We start from the raw sequence: 21,215 nt of genomic DNA, 5'->3' as shown, positions 1-21,215 counted from the left end.
GTTTTTAGATACAAATAGTTTATTTTTTAATCTGGAAGATGAAGCTGCACTCACTGATCTTCAGTTCTTTCCAGCATGGGATATTTCGTGATTCTGTCCAACCCAGCTCCAGGTGATGCCATAGCATCCTCACCCGCCATGGGCCTGCTCCTGGCCTGTATTCAGACAGCAATGACCTCACAAACACCTACACAAGTTCTTGGCCTGTTCCAGGCCTGCCAGCTCCTCAGGCACCAGTGACCTCACAGGTACCTGGACAGTCCATGGGCCTTGCCCTGACTTACCAGCTAATTGATCACCAATGAGCTCCCCACAGACCCACACAAGTCATGTGCTTATTCCTGGCCTACTGGCTTCTCAGGCACCAGGGTCCTCACAGCATGTGGCACAGGCCATGTTTGCTCTCAGCCAGTTAGTTACACAGGCACCACTGGCATCCAGATGGCATTCACAGGCCAGGGGCCTGCTCCTGGCCTATCAACTCCTCAGCTGACCATGACCTCATAAGCACGGGTTGCCTAATGGAAGGTGTCCCTGCCTGTAGCAGGGGGGTGTGGACTAGATGGTCACTAGGGTTCTTACAACCCAAACCATTCTACGATTCTGTGATTCTCTGACATCCGTGCAGCCACTGACCTGAGCACCACATAGACACCTATTTGCTACCTGCTCACCTATGAACAAGTGTGATGCACCAGTAGACAGGTGCCTGGGGTTTCTGTTGGATTGCAGGAGTAATCAAGCATGGGGTGCCATCGCCAACATGATATCATAAGCACCCAAAGACCCACACAAGCCATGTGCTTATTCCTGGCCTACAAGCTTCTCAGGCACCAGGGTCCTCACAGTGTCTAGCACAGGCCATGTTTGCTCTTGGCCTGTCAGCTACTCAGGCACCACCTGCCATGGGCCTGCTCCTGGCCTATCAGATCTTCAGCTGACTGACCTCATAAGCACAGATGCTCTATTGGAAGATGTCAGTGTCCCTGGCCATGACAGGGGGTGGGTGCTCATGTTCAGCTGGCTGTTGACCAACATCCCCAGGTGCTTTTCTGCTGGGCAACTTTCCAGCCACTCTTCCCCAAGCCTATGCTGCTGCATGAGGTTGTTATGATCCAAGTGCAGGAGCTGGCACTTAATCATTGTTGAATGTCATGTGATTGGACTCAGTCCATCAATCTAGCCTTTCCAGATCCCTCTGCAAACCTTTCCTACCCACAAGAAGATCAACTGTCCCAGCTAACTGGTTATCATCTGCAAATGTACTGAGGGTGCACTTATTTCTCTCATTCATATCATCGATCAAAATAGTAAACAAAACTGGACCCAGTACTGAGGCCTGGGGAGTGCCACCGGTGACCGTGCACCAGCTGGACTAATCTCTCTTCACTCAGACTCTTTGAGCATGGCCTTCCAGACAGTTCTTCAAGCATCAAACTCTACACTTGTCCAAGCCATGAGCGGCCAGATGGGTTATCATTCTGCAGGGCTGCTGCTGCTGAGTCCACATGGAGAAGATGTAGCTCCTTCTTTTATGTTTTTTTTCTAATTCCCTGTGCTCAGTCCTTTCAAACCAACTAAGCATGAATCTGGTGCTTGTGATGAGCTGGTGCTCAGCTCGTATTCCAGTTACTTGCTAGCATGTATCATTGTCGTTGAGTTTGTACAGCATGGGCATTCTTGCATTCCCTTTTGTCTCTGTTTGCTTGAGTCTGCATTGTCAATGGTAGTTCAGGAAGACCAGAGGGAGTGGCTGCTAGGGAAGCACAAGTTTGCATCTGTCATGGTGGGACTTTGGTCAGCATTCACAGTGCAGTGACTCATGCTGTGACACAGCCAGGAGTTCTGTCCTTTGAGAGAATCCCAAAGGTAGTTCCTTCTTGAAGGGCGATGCCATCCTGAGTCCTGTCCTTGTCTGTGCAGCACCTGTCAAAGGGTTGAATATCCGTTTCTCCTCAGAAGAAAGGCCCCACCATGAGGGGCTGCCTAGAGCTGGGCTCCTCTCCACAGTTCTGACGCAGTCTCCTCCTGCAGGAACTCTCCCTGGACTGCAGCCTCCTTCAGGCCACATCCACCTGCTCCCACATGGGGTCTTCCATCAGCTGCAGTGTGGAGATCTGCTCCAACATGGTGCGCCATGGGCTGCAGGGAAACTTCTTCTCCAGCACCTGGAGCACCACCTCACCCTCTTTCTTCACTGACCTTGGTGTCTGCAGGGTTGTTTTCTCTCACATTTTCTCAATCTTCTCTCCCAGCTATTCCTGCATGTCATTTTTACCCCTTTCTTTAAAATGCTCTCACAGATGTACAAACAGCATCACTCATTGGCTGAGGTTGGCCAGCAGCATGTCCCTTTTGGACCCAGCTGGAAGTGGCTCTTCTCTAACAAGGGGCAGCTTCTGGACTCTCCTCACAGACACCAGCTCTGCAGCCCCCCCGCTACAAAACCCTTTCCATGTAAGCCCAATACAACCTGCCACCTGCAAAGTAAAAACAGAGCCCAGACAAGCAGCAGCAGACCCATGAGCAGGCAATGGCAAGGCACTGCTGCTGCTTTGGGGCTGCTAGCAGATGAAAACCCTGGGAGAACTGCTCTGAGGTTTTTTGGCTGTTCCCTCCATGGAAGAGATAAGACAAGGAGGGTTTTGGCAGGGGGTGAGCTATTCCTCACTTTTGCTTAGGTGGAAAGTTAGAAATCAGCCCAGGTGTTTGCACCAAACCCAACACACACACACACACCCCAGAGCAACAGGGACTGCACTACCATGGGCCACCTCTGCACACCCGTGCATTTCCCTACAGGACAAAATGGGTGACACACACCTGGCCATTGCAGGACCAAGGGGCCACCACAGAGATACTGTAGCTTGTCTCAGGGCATGTGCTAACCCTGGTATGGGCTGGAAAGCTCCCCAAAGTGCTCAGTGCAGTATTTCCAGCCTGTGGAGTTCAAGTAATAGTCAAACAAGCTGTGTGGAGTGCCCTGACAACCATCTGCACAGCCATGGGCCTCCTGCTGCCTCCTGATATCGTGAGGCACATCTGACTTCAGCAGAGCATCCCCATCCATCGCCTCCTTGAGCCCTGTGACCTGTTCAGATCCATGTCACCTCACCTGCCTCCTCCAAGACCAAGTGATTGCTGCAGAACCTCTCATGCGCTGCCCAGCTTCATGAGGCCAGACTGCTTCAGTTAGGTGACTAGATCATAGGAATGCAGGATTTGAGGATTAGGTGATCAGGTTAGGGTTTAGGGATTAGATCTTGCCTTCCAGGGTTAGTGGTTGGGCAGAGTATTAGAAGGAGGTCTGTGTTTTCTGCTTTTTGGGTTCTAGTCTGTGTCTAGTGTAGAGACTATTTTATTTGTTGGGATTTTCTTCAGGGCTCTGTTGAGGAATCATGTTAAGGCTGGAATTCAATGCTAGGGACGAAAGGCTGAGGAATAGGCTGAGAAATGAGCTATGGTAAGGCCTTGTGGGTTTGGGACTTGGCTAACCCATGCCAGATGATGTTTGAGGTTAGGGATAAGAGTAGTGGATTCCTTGCAGAGAGAGGGATAGCATTTAGATGTAGGGGTAGGGCTTATGGCTACTGCTTAGAAATATTGCCAGGGCTTGACGTGAATGTTTTCCTAGTAAGTGTTGCAGCAGCAACAGGCTAACCTGAACCCCTCTCACCTCTTCCAAATCTTTCCTTTCAGTTAGCCAAGCCAATCTTCTCTCCCATAGATTTCCCACCATTATTCTCCCAGCTTTCCCCTGGCCTCCCCAAACGTGTCACCCTGCTGGGGGCAGCTTTCTGATGGCCTTTATGATCTCAGAGGCTCTGCCTCCCTGCTGTTGGCCAGCCGGGTTCTGGGACAGAAGTGACCTCACAGCCAGCATCCACAGGGCTACAAGGAGCTGTTGTGCTCAGGAGGCCTCTTCCCAGCCCACCCAGGAGCACTGGGTGCAAGGGATGCCCTGCACAATCCCTCAGGTACTCTGCCTGTCAACCAGCTCATGCTCAAGAAGGCCTCCCACATGTCCAGATTCATATTTCCTCATTCAGCATTTAGAGAGCAAGGGCCCAGCCCAGCCCCTGCTTTGCCAGTCCTCCCTGCCTCTCCCAGGAGGCCAGCACAGCCCAGACCCTCCCCAGCTCTCCACACCTCCCTGTCCTCTCCTCAACCCAGCCTAGCCGAGCAGAGCAGAGCAGCCCAGGCTGGGCTGGCCTCGAAGCAGCAAATGGAGAAGTGGAGGTCAGTGGCAGTGTCCCTGCTGCTGCCATCTGCAGGAGATCCCATACCCTTCCAAGGTGCAATCTTTTTAAAATACAATAGGGAAAATTTACTTGAAATCTAAAGAAGGAAATCTTCACTATGAGGTTGGTGAGGCACTGGAAAAGGTTCTTCAGAGAAGTAGAACCCCGCTTCCCTAGCAGTGTTCAAGGCCAGGGTGGATGGGACCGTGAGGAACCTGGTCTTGTGGAATGTGCCTCTGACCATGGCAGCGGGGCTGGAACAAGAAGGTCTTTAAGGTCCCCTCCAACCCAAGCCATTCCGTAGTTCTATGAGAGTGGAGGCACAAAATTGGTTGTGTAGCTTGTGAAGACAGAGGGATTTCTATTTCTGTGAAAAAGTTTCCTCTCCCTGAAAAACAACAAGTGCCTGGAAGAGATGGAATGCAGCCTGCATGATTTGTGGGTATCCGGTCTCACAATAGGACAAGAAAAGATGATTCCCATGCCAAACTCTTCTTTTGAATTAGGGGAAAAGACACCACTGGAAGTAAGTGTCCATCCCCAGCTCAGAGAAGAAAAATCAGTGACTGCTTCAGTCTGTTTCAAAGTCGATCCCCCTGGAGGCCCAGGGACTTGTCAAAAGCTCCCTGTGCTGCTGAGTTGGGCTGGGCTCCTGGGCCCAAGGGGAGCTCCTGGCAAGCGGGAAGCGCTGCAGGGAGGCAGCTCTGCCCAGGAGCAGCTCCTCTGCACAGCACAGCAGGGCTGGGGGCACTGCGTGCAGGGGACAAGGGCGGCTGAGAGAAGGGAGGGAGATGTTAAAGGCAGTGTGGAGGGGGGATGCTGTGAGCTCACTGCAGGAGAAATCTTCCCAGCCCTGAACAGGGTAAGTGTCTGGCTGCAGGGCAGCGCAGCTGTTGTTCCTGGTGCCATCTCCAGATTTGCTGGCAAATCCCCCAGCCTATGGGATCTTTCAGGAGGACTCTCAGAATTTCTTTGGAGAAGAGAATGACAAGGTTCAGAGCAGGGATTACCTGCCTAAGCTCTCAGAGGGACAGGACATGAGGGTTCCTTCTTGTGAGGCTGGCTGCAGGTTGGTGCAGCCGGGGTGCAGGCAGGGGTGGCCAGGGCTGTGGTGCAGAGTAGGGTCCCTGCTTTGCCCCAGGGGCTGTGTGCCGGGGCAGGGCCTCTGCTGCCTGCCAGGCTCAGCACTCAGCCGGCTCGGGGAGCTGCCCAGGGTGCTGCGGGGAGAAGCTGTGGGTGGAACGAGCCCCCCCTATCAGGGCAGGGCAGGTTCCTGCTGGTGCCCAGAGGCTGCTGCCTGGTGTAGGCTGCTCACAGTTGCCGAGCACTCCCAGGGCATCTCAGAATGGACTCCACAAGAGAAATGTCAGAGCAAGGGATTCTTGAAGAGAAGAATTTTGTGCTTTGATATTTCTCCTCTTGCTTTACTGGGTGGCAGACGACGAAGGGAATTTATTTTTCCATTATGATGAAGACACTGAGTCCCCAGTTCTTGTTACCTTCTGTTAGGTTAGAGCTGGTCCTTAGACTATGAACTTGGGGAGTTGTCCCTCAAATGTGTCCTGGGATAGGAGGTGTCTGCAGGGCACACAGCTGAGCACACAGCTGGTGGGACAGGGTGTGTGAGCAATGGCAGGGAGGAGATGTGGGGACAGGGAAGCAGCTGCCAGCAGAGACAGCTCCAGGCAGCAGAGACCTGAGCAGGAGAGGGAGCTGCTGCCTGAAACACCAAGGGAGGGGGGATTCAGGCGTTCCCTGCCAGGCCTGCAGTGCAGGCACATTCTCTGCAGCAACCTCCTGCTCTCCTCTGCCACCCAGTACAGCCTCTGCCCTGAGAGGCTTTAGGGCATGAGCCACCTCCTCCTCAGCTGGACCTCCAGAAGAGGAGAGGAGCCTATGTTCTGCAAGTTGATGCACAACGTTGAGGCTAAGAGGGCCTTCCCTGCAGTGTCACTTCCATAGGTGGCATTGAAGCTTGGTAACCTGAAGGTTTCCCTACATGCCCATCTACATTTTCCTTTGTCAGCAGGTTGGTGCGTTGTGGTATTCTTTGTAATTTCTCCACCTGTGTATGGTTCTCCTACTCTCTTTGTCTGGATTGAAGGTGGGTGTAAGCTTCTGTTCTGACAGTGACTGCTGGGCCCTGCTGTAGGGTGTCTTCATGGGAACAAGGTGCCCAAGATCTGTTTGAAACAGTCAGGCACACTGTCATTCAGTTGGGAGGGTTGGAGAATGAGTGGACTCATTCCTCATTCAGCTCAGGGAATGGTGATTTGTGTGTATGAGTAGTATGTTTTACTCAGAGAAGTCTCTCTAACTTGTCTCTGTCTCTTCCTCCATCTACAGGTCCACATGGCCAGGGGCAGCAAATGTCCAACAACAGCTTCCCCAACGAGTTCCTCCTCCTGCCATTCGCAGACACACGCGAGCTGCAGCTCCTGCACTTCGGGCTCTTCCTGGGCATCTACCTGGCTGCCCTCCTGGGCAACGGCCTCATCCTCACAGCCATAGCCTGCGACCACCGCCTCCACACCCCCATGTACTTCTTCCTCCTCAACCTCGCCGTCCTCGACCTGGGCACTATTACCACCACTGTCCCCAAAGCCATGTCCAACTCCCTTTTGGACAGCAGGGACGTTTCTTACTTGGGATGTGCTACTCAAGTCTTTATGTTTGTTGTCTTTGTCACAGCAGAGTTTTATCTTCTCACTGTCATGGCCTATGACCGCTATGTTGCCATCTGCCAGCCCCTGCACTATATGACCGTAATGACCAGCAGAACTTGTGTCACCATGGCAGCAGCTGTCTGGGGTGCTGGTGTTCTCAGTGCTTTGGTGCACACTGCCAATACCTTTTCCCTCCCCCTCTGCCAAGGCAATGCCCTGGACCAGTTCTTCTGTGAACTTCCACAGATCCTTAAGCTCTCCTGCTCAGATGCCTACCTCAGAGAACTTGGGTTCATAATGTTTTGTTTTTCTTCAGGTATTGGATGTTTTGTTTTCCTTCTGCTGTCCTATGTGCAGATCTTCAGGGCTGTGCTGAGGATGCCCTCTGAGCAGGGACGGCACAAAGCCTTCTCCACGTGCCTCCCTCACCTGGCTGTGGTCTCCCTGTTCATCAGCACTGTCATGTTTGCCTACCTGAAGCCCCCCTCCATCTCTTCCTCATCCCTGAATCTTTTGTTGGCGGTTCTGTACTCGGTGGTGCCTCCAGCAGTGAACCCCCTCATCTACAGCATGAGGAACAAGGAGCTGAAGGATGCAGTTAGGAAACTGATTTGGGGGATGTTTTTCAGTACTCATAAAGATACCTTCACTCTACAGTAATGAAGCCTAGTACGTCACCTTCCAGGCTTGTATTTTCGTTGTCCTTAGCAGATATATATATATTTTTTTCTTGTTGTCATTTTGACTACTTGGGTTTCTTGTGTTCCTACATAAATATTTGGATTCCCCCCAGTGCAGTGAATGAATGAACCTGTTCTGTCCCATATGGAAGCTGTATAAATGTGCATCTAACACTGTGAGTCAGTGAAGACTCCCGCATAACATCTCCGTAATAAAACGGAATCACCAGAGTGTACTGACTGAAGTCTGGGCTTTCCTTCCCTAACCAGTGTCAAGAATAGGCCGAAAGAATTGCTTCCCACAAGGATCTGTTCCTTCTTCAGTTCAGGAGGGAATGGCTCATTGTTGCATTGTTACCTGTCAGAAACCAAGGGCTAGATTTAACACTCACCCATGGGTTGCTGACAGCAGAGGCAGCGAACGGTCACTGCATTACATAGCCAGGGCTGTTCCCACATGTGACCCGTAGATGATGTCCTTCAGGAGGGGAATCTGGAGCTACCTGCACAGCCCAGGGTACCTCCAGGGACAGCGGCGCCTGGTGTGGGCAGTGACTCCTGCCCCTCTGAAAGTGAGCAACCTCCCACTGTGAGCTCAGCCACAGGGAAAGAATTAAAGCCAGGTATTCACAGGGAACCTGCGACCCTGCAATCTCAGAGAAGGAAGTGGGCAACCAGCGGGCAGACGGGAGGGAAACTTGGGAGTGATCCATTTCGCCCTTCGTGAAGTACCTCTGCCTGGTCCAACCCAGTGATCCGGAGCTCTCCGAGTCTGTTTCCCCCCCTGACCAGCACAGCAATGTAGATTCACCCCACAGCACCACAGCCCATTTGCTCTGCACAATTGCACCAACAGCTTGGGGATCACATGTGGGGAGCACAGGGACGGCCATTCCCCACTGCCCAAGGGGAGCTGATCTTTGAAATTTGACCAGCTCCGTCCTTCTGCTGGCATCAGTGTCTATACTGGGAGAACAGCCACCAAGACAATGGATCAGCACTTGGTCATGGGCCCAGAGATTTTCAAAACCCAGCTGCAGAAAGCACTGACTAACCTGATCTACCTGTAAAGCTATCACTGCTCAGAGAAGATGATGGTAGTGGACACCTCCAGAGGTCCCTTCTGACTCAGGGGACAAGGGGCTAGACTGTGGAATTAGTGTGCATGACAATCCTGTGTTTTGAGGCCTTGCTGGTGCTTGTAATCCATGGTCCTCAAGGTTACCTGGTGAGTGGGGTAATTTCCAAAATGAATCTCTGCCCCGTGGGAACCTGGAGTACAATGGGTGCAAGAACACTACAGAAAAGTTCTCAGAAATACTGCAATACATTCCAGAATGACTTAATCACACATTTGTTTGAGAAAGAAAGAGTCCCAGAAGATCTCACAAGTCCAGCTTTCTTGAGCAGGCTGCTAAGGACCATTTCCAGATGGATTCTGAGTATATTTGTAAATGGAAATGAATCAACCTCTCTGGGAAACCTGTTCTGACGTTTGACCTCCCTCATTGTGAAGAAATACTTTCCTGAGTTCAGATGAAATTTACAACATCTTGTTTGGTACCCATTGCCTCTTGCCCTGTCTCTGGGCACCACTGAGAAGACCGTGTCTGTATTGTTCTCCTTCCCTCCCCTCACAACCTTAGACACATTGATAAGATCTCATCTGAGCCTTCCCTTCTCCAGGCTAAATACTTCCAGCAAACCGAACCTCTCCTCACATGAAAGATAGTTCAGTCACTTTATCATCTTCATGGCCCTTTGCTACATTTCTTCCTGTTAGTTACCTTTGTCCTTAATGGCGACCCCAGAACCAGACAGCACTCCAGGTGTGGTCTCACCAGTGCTGAACAGAGGGGAAGGACCACCTCCAGCAAGGTGCCATCAATGCTTTTAGTAGTGCAGCCCAGGATGCTGGTGGCCTTCTTTGCTGTGAGGGCACAGTACTGGATAATGTTTAGGTAGTTGTCCACCAGAAAACCCCGTCATTTATCGGTAAAGTTCACCTCCAGGCAGTTGACCCCAGCAGGTAGTGGTGCCTGGTGTTGTTCCTTCTTGTTCCTTTGCTGTATGTCATGAGGCTCCTCTCTGCCCATTTCTCTAGCTTGATTACATCATTCCAAATCTTGTGTTCCAGCTGCTCTGCTCAGTTTCATATCATCAGCAAACTTGCGGAGGGTACACTCTGCGCCATCACCCAGATCGTTTATGGGATTTTCAAAGTTTATTGGCCCCAATTTTGGGGGCGGGCTGGATTCTTTTCTACTGGTCACAACCCAGTGAACCCAGGCAGTCTGTGAGCTTTTAATCAACCTCACTTTCCACCTGTGTGGTTGCTACTTCATCATCTTGTTTATATGGGTGTTGTGAGAGTGACAGACACTTTCCTAAGGTTGGGACAGACAACATCCACTGCTCTCCCTTCATCCACAGCCTCCACCACCTGATGACAGTGGAAGGCTGCATTAAGTGCATTATCCTCTTTGTAAATTCCTCTGCAGCCCCGGGGCATGCAGCAGCCCCAGCAAAGGAGTCTGGCGAGTGATTCCTTGCAGCCCTGGAGCAATGGCAGTGACCCCATAAGCTGGCTGTGCCTCCCAACCTGCCCAGCACAGCCCTGGAGATTGCCCCCGTATCCCGGGCACGACAGCCCCCTCGCTCTGCAGAGCAGCACCGCCAGCTGGGGCTGGGGTTGGGGCTGGGGCTGGGGCTAGGGCTGGGGCTAGGTCTGTGATGGCTCTTCCCCTGAGTGTCTTCTAGGCCAGCTTCAGGCACATGGCTTCTGGACGTGAGCATGATCTTCACTGTGCACAAGGAGCTGAGAGACTACAAACAGGAACGGGGCTGGAACATTGCCTGCAAGGTCCCTCCTGCCCTAGCACCTCACAGGAGTGACACAGAACTGGCTGCTGTGCGTCAGAGAGGCTGGGAGTCCAGCAGCAGTGCTATGGGCTTGAAGGATCACAACTAGCTCACTTCTACCTGGGCAGATTCTGGCCCAAGAAGGGGGTGTTTTGTAGGTATGGTATTAGGAGGGCAGGGGTGCCTCAGAAGCTCTAAGTCTAGGAGGAAGCGAATGGCTGTTAAACGGCCTGTGAGTTGACTTCTTTCTGAAGTAGCTGACAGGTCATCCCTTGACTCCTGGCTGGGATCTGTGCCTTTAGGCTCACATCTGCTGGTCTCCATGATATGCCAGCAGATGCACCTGCTTTGCACATAGTTTGTGAGATCCTCTCTCCCTAAGTCCCTGGTAGGCCCCATTGAGGAAGAGGTCTTGAAGAGGTGTTGTCATGTCAGATGTTTCAGCTTTTGCCTCATTCATCCTTCACGGCTGCTTTCAGTTTTCTACACAGAGGGGGCCACTGCCTCCCAGATGCCTGGGGGAACACAAAGCCTTCATGAGGCCATGGAAAAAGTTACCCTGAGTCCATAGGAGCCATTCTGGAACCAAACCACGTAGGCAGGAAGCGCACTTTTGTGGTGTTGCAGAGCTGCTGGGCACATCGTGCAGGGTGCTCCGACAGCCCTTGTGTCCTCCATGCTGGCTTAGGAGCTGCTCTTTTCTCAGGAACAGAGTAGCCAACAGAGGTGAGACAGATGTTCTGAGTTCATGAAAGCCATCAGAAAGCTGCCCCTAAGTAGATGATTGATATGGGGAAGGCAGGAGGAACCTGGCCAGGAGAGATGTGAGATTTGAGGGAGGAAAGAGGAGGTTGGACAGCAGAAGCTAACGATTTTGGAGAGGTAAGAATATTCAGGTAATGTTGATCCCACCATATAGCTGACTTAAAGCAGCCATGTGAGGCCCTTACCCTATTTTAACCTGTTACATTAATACCTAAATCTAAATGCCACTCCACACCCTGACAGGAATCCACTGCTCTAACTTTTGACCACAATATCCCTTGAAGCCAAAATTAGTCCATAACCCCTTTCTATGACCCTCTCTTGCTCACCCTGATCCCTGCCCTTAACACTAGCATTAAAATGCTCTGTATAACCCTAGTCTTCTTGCAGACCTAAACAAAACCCTCAACCAAAGAGCTTGCTCATACCCTAACCGCAGACCTGACACCCCAAGCAGAACACCAAACCCTCCCACTAAGCATCTGCTTAATCTCTCACCCAGAAAGGTTCGCCGTAGTCCCTAATGCCATACATGAACAAGTATCATCCAAAGCCTGTCATCCAAAGCTCAGCTCTGCCTCAGGATCTCCCGCACCAGCAGGACGAATGTGACTGTGGAAGGGACTGTGAGGTCACTTCTGTCTCTGCAGTTGATAGGGCAGCAGCAGGAACGTGTCACGGAAAGGGACTGTGAGGTCACTTCTGTCTGAAGTAGCTGACAGGTCACACTTCTACCTCGGATCTGTACTTTTCAGCTGATATCTGCCAGTGGTCCTGCAAGGCCAGCAGAAGGCACCTGGTTGGCATGCTGACTGTGGGATCCCCTCTGCCTACATACCCAGGAGGACCCAGACAGTAAGAAGGCCTGAATATGGCTTGTCCTGTCCCTTCTGCTTGAGTACATGAGTGGACAGCAGCTGGCGCGAGGCTTGGTTGTGTCTACACAAGAAGCTGCAAGACCAGCAGCAGGACAATGGCTTGGAAAATGCTGGTGAGGTGACTTCTGTCTGGTTGGCCGACTGGCCACTAGAAGGCCAATGGGTTGGGATGCCTACTTTAGGAGTGGTTTCCACCCTGATGGAGCTTTCTTTGGTAGTAGGAAAGAGCAGGAGAGAAAAAAATTGCCACAAAGTGCACCTTGGAAGGTTGGCATTGGTCATAAAGAAGGAATGTCCCTCAAAGTGTTGTGCCTTGGTGCTAGAGGTCACCCAAAGAGTGTCTGTGATCAGAACATGGCTTTGTGTTTCAAGGAACAGCTGGTGAGGGTTGACGAGACATCGGTGAAACCACGGAAATGCCGGGATGAGAGCAAGGTGGTGAACAGAGATGGGTGTCTGTAGCCTTCAAGGAAATAGGGCAAAGTGTGGGGCAGCATAGGGAAGCCTGGAGAGGACAAAGAGGTGGGTGCTGGCAAGAAGAGAAGGCCCCAACAGCCCTGACATTTTTGTCCCCTTGGATAGAGCTTCTGAGGAGATAAGATATAGTCATTGCAAGGAGGCTCATTGCTTTCTTGAGACCCTGTGCAGAGCCAGGGAGGTGTCATACCGCTGTTCTTCTTGTGGCATCACACTGACCACCACATCCCACAGACCCCCAGCAAGAGCCCTGAGCCAGACATGGGGGTGCAGGAACTTCCCTCCCAGTGGCTGGAGTCAGGACCTGGTCCTTTTACTTCACCACCACAAACCCACAGTTTTCTCAGCACAGTGCTTTGCCTATCTGTAAGCATGGCCTCCAATTATCTGCCCTATCAAGTCCCTGAGGAGAATCTCTTGGTAACGGCCCTCAGTGGGGACCATTAATACTCCAAGTCACTTCAACTTTTCCTTCTGACTTTACTTTCTCAAGCAATTGCATCATTCTCCTCTCAGTATCTGAGGTTCAGAGACTGAGCTTCAAAATCCACCATGGAATTCATGAAAATGCAGAAACACCTAAGGAACCATATGTCTTCCATAGTTTTATTCAGGTCTTCAAGACTTGGACAGCTAATTGGAGAGCTTTCATGGTGTAGTTAAGGAGGAAGATTTCAAAAAGCACCTAATAAAAATCTTTTCTCATTTTAAAGGGTGGAGTTTGTTGCATTTCAGCTTTGAGCATCTTTCTTCAATTGATATTAATCCAGGGCTTCTCCTATGGAGATGTCCATAGGGAGGAAAAGCAGACTCTTGAGGTCTGACAGTGCATGGACAACCTTGCTCCTCACCACCCCAACCCTGACATTTCTCTCATTGGCCACCTGGCACTTGCATCACTTTTCCTTACACCAGACTTCTGCACTGAAGTCTGCAGCTGGATGTTACAGCCCCTTTGCACCAGCTCCCACCTGCTTTCCTTAGAGACCTGGCTGCACACAGGCACAGAAGGGTTTTTCCTTATTTTAAAACAAACAACAGGAAAACATGCAGCAATTTTCCAAACAGCAAAGCAATCTCCTCATCTGGAATGTCTCCAGTGATTTTTACCTTCCCAAAAGTTTCACTGCAAATTAAGCATTTTATATTAATTGATACGAAATTAAAAGTATTAAGATTAGTATTATTCCATATGATCCTAATTCAATGATAAATGATGAGGAGCTTGCTACAGAAACAATTAGGCAGACTGATAATAGATGGCCAAGCTTGAACTCCCTGAAGCTCAAAGCAGCAACTGGGTCGGTGAGAGCGGCCTGAATGATCAAAGGGTAAGGGGAGGGCAAAGCAGGAGAACCATGGGAAGTGCATAGATCCAGACAGGCAGCTGGAAAGGGAACATTCAACAGGGATTGCTTATTCGAGATGGGTGGAAGTACCTGGAAGATGAGGGAGTACACCATGATGGACAAAGCGATGACAAGGCAAGTACAGGTGACCATCAGTATTTCTTCTCCTGTGATGAATATAGATCCTGAAAATTCACCTGAAGAAGGATGTAGATCACTGGTGAAGGAACTGTCTTTTTGTGCCATCACCAATGCGGATTACAAAAACACTTCCACACATAACGGTAATACATCCCACCCCATCATGTCATCCTGTGGGGCAGGGGAGAGGGAGCTGACAGCCAAGGGACACATGTGGGTGTGGAAGGTGGGGCCCAGCAGAGACAAGGAGTCAAGGCAGTGGGGTGGGGGAGGCCAGGAGAAGCAGCCCAAGGGGTGGTGCTGCTTGTGAGCACACATTTGTGCCAGCAGCCTGAGTGGGCAGTAGCTGTGCGCAGGCGAGGGGAGGCCAGGAAGCCCATGCCAAGAGCGCTTCTGCCTGCAGAGACAAGACTGGGGTTGAGGGCAAGGGGAGAGGCAGGCGCAGGGCAGGGGGCTGCAAGGGCCATGCTGAGCTCTCTGCCCCTGCAGCAACCTCACTGGGCCTCAGCAGATGTGCTGGCCAGCACGCACTGGGAGGTACTTGCATGCATCAGAGAGCAGGAAAGAGGGTGCTGGAGAGGGCTGGGGCGACGTGGTTAGCAGAGCCCCGTGCAGGGGCTGGCTGGGGGTCTCCTCTGCTGCTGCCACCGCACGGAGCGTGGCAGGAGGAGGGCAGGCAAGACTTGTGGCCATAGTGCAGAGCCTGGCCCTGGACTCTCCGTGATCGCCTTGCAGGTCCTGACAGGCTGCGGTGAGGGGACGAATGCCCTGGGCCCCCTTCCTGCTCTGCCCAGGCCAGCAAGGGCCCAGAGCGGCCTCCTCTCCCCTGCCCCTGCAGCTCTGGGCTCCCTTCCCCAGCCCTGGCTCTGCAGCACCAAGCCCTGCTGGGAGCCCTCCCCTGCATGCTCCCACCGCTCCCTGACGCTGCTGGTGCCCTCTGCCAGGCACTGCCCAACGCAGCCCAGCTCCTGCCCACCTCTCCCCACCTCCCTGCCCTCTCCAGAGCCCAGCCCAGTCCAGCCCAGCAGCCCAGGCTGGGCTGGCCCCTGGGCAGTGCCCACCGCAGGCTGCTGCAGGGCTCTGGGCACGGCCACCACAGTCCCAGCCCCTCGCAAGACACCGCAGCTGCTGGGACAAAGGTGGCTCTGGGCCTCCCCAGCAGCCCCTGGGCTGGGGCCAGCCATGGCTCAGGAAATGGAGGTCAGTGAAGCTGGAGGAGCCCTGGTCTCTTGCTTGGGAGATCCCCAGCACAGAGTCTATGTGCCTCTCAGGACCAGCCCCGCTCCTCAGGCCAGCACAAGAGGCCTGCCCCAGGCACAAAGCAGCTCCAGATTCCTCTCCAGGATGTGATTTGCCATCAGCCCCAGCAGCACTGGGACACTCCCAGGCCAGTGAAAGGCCAGCTACTATTTGCTAGGCTATGTACAAACAAGAAGGCATCCCGCAGTCCTTCAGTGATCACTATGGGACTCTAATCCATGGTGAAGCCCAGAAAAGCAAGAGGCCTTACCAGTGAAGGTGTCCTTGGTTGTATTTCTGACACTATCTTTGGAAGACGAATGCAGAGATGTGGCAGAGATGCCACTGTAGAGACATCAGGACTGTCACCAAGGTACCCGTGATCTGAGGGCTAAGAGAAATGCAAGGGAACAAGAGAACAAAGTGGAAGCCAAAAGAGAGCAACAGTGAAAAGGCCACGTCCTGCTGCTGGCCATGGCCATGGCTCCAGGGAAGCCGCAGCCCCGACCCAAAGCAGCAGAGAGGCAGAGCCCAGCGGGCAGTGAGGGGCAGCCCTGAGGGCCACCGGGGCTGCTCCTCCATGTGGCAGCTGGGCTCTCGGTCCTGAGCTCCTCGTGCATGTTGGGGCTGCTCCCCCAGCTGCAGAAGAGATGGGAGGAGATGGGACATGAGACCAGTAAATTTCTACTCTCTTCTTTATTGTCGTTATCTGCAGGAGAAGCCCAGTTCTATAAGTACATGAAAGGATTGGGTCAAAACTAAAAAAACATTACATATCGGACACCAAGAATAACATCAAGTCAAATTCACAAGCTTTAGACAATATTAAGAAAGAAATAAAATTAAAGAAGTTTGTCCTAACAGTTTATTTCAGAAAACGTCAGTGCCCTGATAGGATTATAGGCACATGATTAATGTTGAAGAATGTGTGCAACTACTTGCTTGAAGCATGTATCCAAATGTTTCCTCACTGCATCCTTGAGCTCCTGGTTCCTCATGCTGTAGATGAGGGGATTCACTGCTGGAGGAACCACCAAGTACAGAACTGCCACCAGCAGGTCCGTGGATGGGGTGGAGAATGAGGGGAGCTTCAGGTAGGCAGACTAGCCAGTGCTCACAAACAGGGGGACCACGGCCAGGTGAGGGAGGCACGTGGAAATAGACAGTGGCAGTGTCCACTCTGTTGGTCCTCCCTGCCTCTCCCAGGAGGCCAGCACAGCCCCTCCCCAGCTCTCCATTCCTCCCTCTCCTTTCCCCAGCCCAGCCCAGCAGTGCAGCCCAGGCTGGGCTGGCCCCAAAGCATCAAATGGAGAAGTGGAGGTCAGTGGCAGTGTCCCTGCTGCTGCCGTCTGCAGGAGAATACCCTCCCTCAAGCATCCAGCAGGCATCCAACCAGCTCATACTTCAGAAGGCCTCCCACACATCCAGACTCATGTTTCCCATTGCTGCCTTTAAAAATTCCAGGGCATCCTGAAGGAAATGGCCACTGCTGTGTGGAAAATTGAATCAAGAACTGAATATATATTTTAGGAAAACGTTGAGAGCTCTGCAGAGAAGGAGTTAGTGTTAAAGTCATGATGACTAGCATTGGTCATATCCATATCCAGTGAACAAGGGCCCAGCCCAGACTGCTCTGTGGTTCCCCCCTGTCTCTTCCAGGAAGGCAGCCCAGCCCAGCCCCTCCCCAGCTCTCCATACCTCCCTGTCCTCTGTCCAGCCTAGCGCAGCCCAGCCCAGCAGAGCATTCCAGGCTGGGATGGTCCCAAAGCAGCAAATGGAGAAGTGGAGGTCAGTGGCAGTTTCTCTGCTGCTGCCATCTGCAGGACATTCCCCTCCCCCACACAGCCTGCAGCCCCCCAGGCCAGCCCCGCTCGGAGACACAGCACAGCACCACACTGCTGGCCCTGGGGCTGCTCAGGCAGCGCCAGTGCACACACACACAGCGCCCTGCTCTGCTCCCGGGACACCCCATGTCCCACACAGCCTTGCCCCAGCCCACCACGTCTGGGCTGGCCTGAGCAGCCATTCCTGCAGCCCCTGCCCATGCTGCCCACAGCCCCCGAGCTGGCGGTGCTGCTCTGCAGAGTGAGGGGGCTGTGGTGCATGGGGCCGTGGGGGCACTCTGCAGGGCCATGCTGGTCAGGCTGGGAAGGCAGAGCCAGCTGGTGGGGGGCACTGCCACTGACTGCCTCCCACACAAGTGGTTCTTTGGCCATGGACGGTGCACACAGATAGCCGGCCTTCTGCAGAGTCAGAGACTCATGGAATAGCCTGAGCTGGAACGGACCCACAAGGATCATCAAGTCCAACTTATTTCCAATGTCATTAGATGTTTTGGGGTAGTTCACTGTATTCAGTCTACGAAATTTTAACACAGGTATAAAATCTCAGCAGACTGCTTTCCTTCTACCTGCTGTGTTCCCTGGAGTGGCAGAGCTCTCCTTTGCCTGTTCCCACCCAGATTTAGCACTTTGTCTGTACTTCAGAAAATTATCTTTACTTTGCAACATCCATGAGAGTAGCTTTGGGAGAAGACCTGTGCCTTCAGGCACTGCCCTCAGCAGATCCCCTTTTATTCTGGAGATGCTGGTACAGAGCCAGCTGTGTTAGAGAAGTGCCCCTGGCCTGTCCCTGCCTGTGGACACTGGACTGCCCCACAGCAGCACGGTGAGCAAGTGACAAGAGCAATTAGTCCTGACAGCAAGATAAGGGCTCTGAAGGAGAGTGTGGGAGGTGAAAGGGAGAGCAGCTTGCGACAGACCAAGCCCTGGGGCTCCCTGGAAGTGCTGCTGTGCCAGGACACTTTTCCCCTCCACCTCTGCACACAGCCAAGTGCCCCTGCAGCTCCACTGCAACTCTCTGAGGAAGGATCTCAGGCAAGCAAGTCACTGCAGGGTCCTTTTTTTATTTAAATACAGAGAGCCTGGCTCATTGTTTACACCAAGTCTGAGAGTCACAGGGAACATGTAGATACTGAAATGAAAGAATATGAACAAAGACATATCTTTGTGGACAATAATTTCACAAGCAATATAAAGAGAAAAAATATACTCACAAGCAAAATAAAAAACAAACAAACCTGCATCTGGGCTTTTAATGAGTTACATTATGAGTGATATGCAGAAAAAGAACAAGACAGGGGGATCGAGTGCATCCTCTGCAAGTTTGCAGATGACACTAAACTCAGTGGTGCAGTTGATGCAATAGAAGGAAGGGATGCCATCCAAAGGGACCTGGACAAGCTTGAGAAGTGGGCCCATGAGAAACTAAAGATGTTCAGCAAGTCCAAGTGTAAGGCGTTGCACCTGTCTCGCAGCAATTGCAGACATGAGGACAGACTGGGAGAAGAATGCATTGAGAGCAGCCCTGCAGAGAAGGTTCTTGTTCTGGTGGACATGAACTGTTCAACACGAGCCATCAGTGCGTGCTTGCAGCCCAGAAGGCCAACTGCATTCCGGGCTGCATCAAAAGAGGAGTGGCTAGCAGGTCGAAGGAGGTGATTGGTCCCGTTTACTCTGCTATTGTGAGGCCCTGCTTGGACTACTGAATCCAGGTTTGGGGCCCCAGCACAAGAAGGATGTTGATCTGTTAAAACAGGTCCAGAGGAGGGCCACAAAGATGATCAAGGAGCTGGAGCACCCCTCCTGTGAAGGAAGGCTGAGAGAGTTGGGGTGGTTCACCCTACAGAAGAGAAGGCTTTAGGGCGAATTCATTGCCTACAAACCACCTGTCTGAGCTGGAGCAAGAGCCCAGTGCAGGGAACGGTGGTTACGAGGGGATGTCTGTGATGATTGCATCTTCTCACTAAATAAAGGGGGCATAAAAAAGGATGGAGAACGACTTTTTGCTCAGTCAGATAACGACAGGACAAGGGGGAATGTTTTTAAACTAAAAGAGGGGAGATTTAGAATAGAGGTTAGGAGGAAATTTTTCACTCAGAGAGTGGTGAGGCACTGGAACACGTTGCCCAGAGAACTTGTGTATGCCCCATCCTTGGAGGTCTACAAGGCCTGGCTGGATGGGGCCCTGGCAAACCTGATCTAGTGGGTGGCATACTTGCCCATGACAGGGGGGTTGGAACTAGATGATCTTTGAGGTCCCTTCCAAGCCACGCTGTTCTATGTTTCTATGTTTCTATGATTCTAAGATGGGCAGATTATGCCTTCTGAAAAACATCCATTCATCAGTTTCCACACCCCATCTTTCAACTCCCGGTTCCTCATGCTGTAGATAAGAGGGTTCACTGCTGGAGTCACCACCGAGTACAGAACTGCCAGCAAAAGATTCAGGGAGGAGGAGGACATGGAGGGGGGCTTCAGGTAGGAAAATATGGCAGTGCTGATAAACAGGGAGACCACAGCCAGGTGAGGGAGGCATGTGGAAAAGGCTTTGTGCCTGCCCTGCTCTGAGGGGATCCTCAGCACAGCCCTGAAGATCTGCACATAGGCCACCACAAGGAAGAAAAAACACCCAAATAGTAAACAGGCACTAACCACAATAAGCCTAGCCTCTTTGATGTAGGCATCTGAGCAGGAGAGCTTGAGGATCTGGGGAATTTCACAGAAGAACTGGTCCAGGGCATTCCCTTGGCAGAGGGGGAAGTGAAAAAGTATTGGCAGTGTGCAGCACAGCATAGAGAAAAGTACAGGCCCAGGAAGCTGCTGCCATGTTGACACAAGTTCTGCTGGTCATTATTATCCCATAGTGCAGGGGTTTGCAGATGGCAATGTAGCGGTCATAAGCCATGATGGTGAGAAGAGAAAACTCTGCTGTGACAAATGTGACAAACATAAAGACCTGGGTAGCACAACCAAAGAAGGAAATGGCCCTGGTGTCCCAGAGGGAATTGGCCATGGCTTTGGGGACAATGGTGGTAATAGTGCCCAGGTCGAGGAGGGCGAGGTTGAGGAGGAAGAAGTACATGGGGGTGTGGAGGCGGTGGTCGCAGGCTACGGCTGTGAGGATGAGGCCGTTGCCCAGGAGGGCAGCCAGGTAGATGCCCAGGAAGAGCCCGAAGTGCAGGAGCTGCAGCTCGCGTGTGTCTGCAAATGGCAGGAGGAGGAACTCGTTGGGGGAAGCTGCTGTTGGACATTTGCTGCCTCGGGTCATGCAGACCTGCTGCAGGAGAAGAAAAAAGTGAGAAGTTAGGTAGACTTCTCCGAGCAAAACCCAGTACTCCTTCAGAGATATTACTATTCGTTGTGTGGAACGAGGAATGAGTCAGCTCTTTCAACAACCCTCCCAAGTGAATGACACTGTGCCTGACAACATACAATGCAGTTTGGGCACATTGTTCACCAGCAGTCCAGTTCAGAACAGAAGATTACACCCATCTGCACCCTAGACAAAGAAGTAGGAGAAGCACACACACGTGGAGACATATGAAAGAATACCACAATGCTCCAACCACCTGACAGAGAGAAAATCAGATGGGCATGCAATGAAGCCTTCACCCTACCAAGCCTGCATGCTGCCTAGAGAAGTGACACTGCAAGGCAGGGACTCTTAGCCTCCTTGTTGTGTATCACACTGCAGGACACAGGCTCCTCTCCTCTTCTGGAGGTCCAGCTGAGGAGGAGGTGGCTCATACCCTAAAGCTATGTTACCCTCTTCCATTTCAAGAATCTCCCCCAAAGATTCCCTGGGGATGCTGTGGAGCTGTAGCCACCCTACCCCAGGCAGCAGCCTCTGGGCACCAGCAGGACCCTGCCCTGCTCTGCCCTTCTGAGGGGACTCCTTCCACCCGCAGCTTCTCCCTGCAGCGCCCTGGGCAGCTCCCTGGGCAGGCTGAGTGCTGAGCCTGGCAGGCGGCAGAGGCCCTGTCCCGGCACACAGCCCCTGAGGCACAGCAGGGACCCTGCTCTGCACCACAGCCCTGGCCACCTCTGCCTGCACCCTGGCTGCACAGCCTATAGCC

The 21,215-nt window shown here is 52.4% G+C and overlaps 1 protein-coding gene and 1 pseudogene across 2 annotated transcripts; one reads left to right on the top strand and one right to left on the bottom strand.

The window, feature by feature from the left end:
* Positions 1 to 6,338: 6,338 nt before the first annotated feature.
* LOC310887851 (olfactory receptor 14C36-like) lies at positions 6,339 to 7,822 on the top strand. The gene has a single exon (XM_083814029.1). It carries the CDS (start codon positions 6,611 to 6,613, stop codon positions 7,565 to 7,567), a length of 957 nt encoding a protein of 318 aa, XP_083670155.1. The 5' UTR covers positions 6,339 to 6,610; the 3' UTR covers positions 7,568 to 7,822.
* Positions 7,823 to 19,082: 11,260 nt separating this feature from the next.
* LOC310887839 (olfactory receptor 14A16-like) lies at positions 19,083 to 20,527 on the bottom strand (annotated as a pseudogene). The gene has a single exon. The product of its transcript is annotated as an olfactory receptor 14A16-like (transcript).
* Positions 20,528 to 21,215: the final 688 nt, after the last annotated feature.

The sequence above is a fragment of the Anser anser genome, assembly GCF_964211835.1.
Source record: "Anser anser genome assembly, chromosome: 29".
NCBI lineage: Eukaryota > Metazoa > Chordata > Aves > Anseriformes > Anatidae > Anser > Anser anser.
The sequence above is the reverse complement of the archived record's forward strand: the minus strand, read 5'-3'. Positions and strand labels throughout refer to the sequence as shown.

What these genes read in the sequence shown, in the direction of transcription:
- LOC310887851 (XM_083814029.1), top strand. Translation starts at nt 6,611, where the DNA reads ATGTCCAACAACAGCTTCCCCAACGAGTTCCTCCTCCTGCCATTCGCA.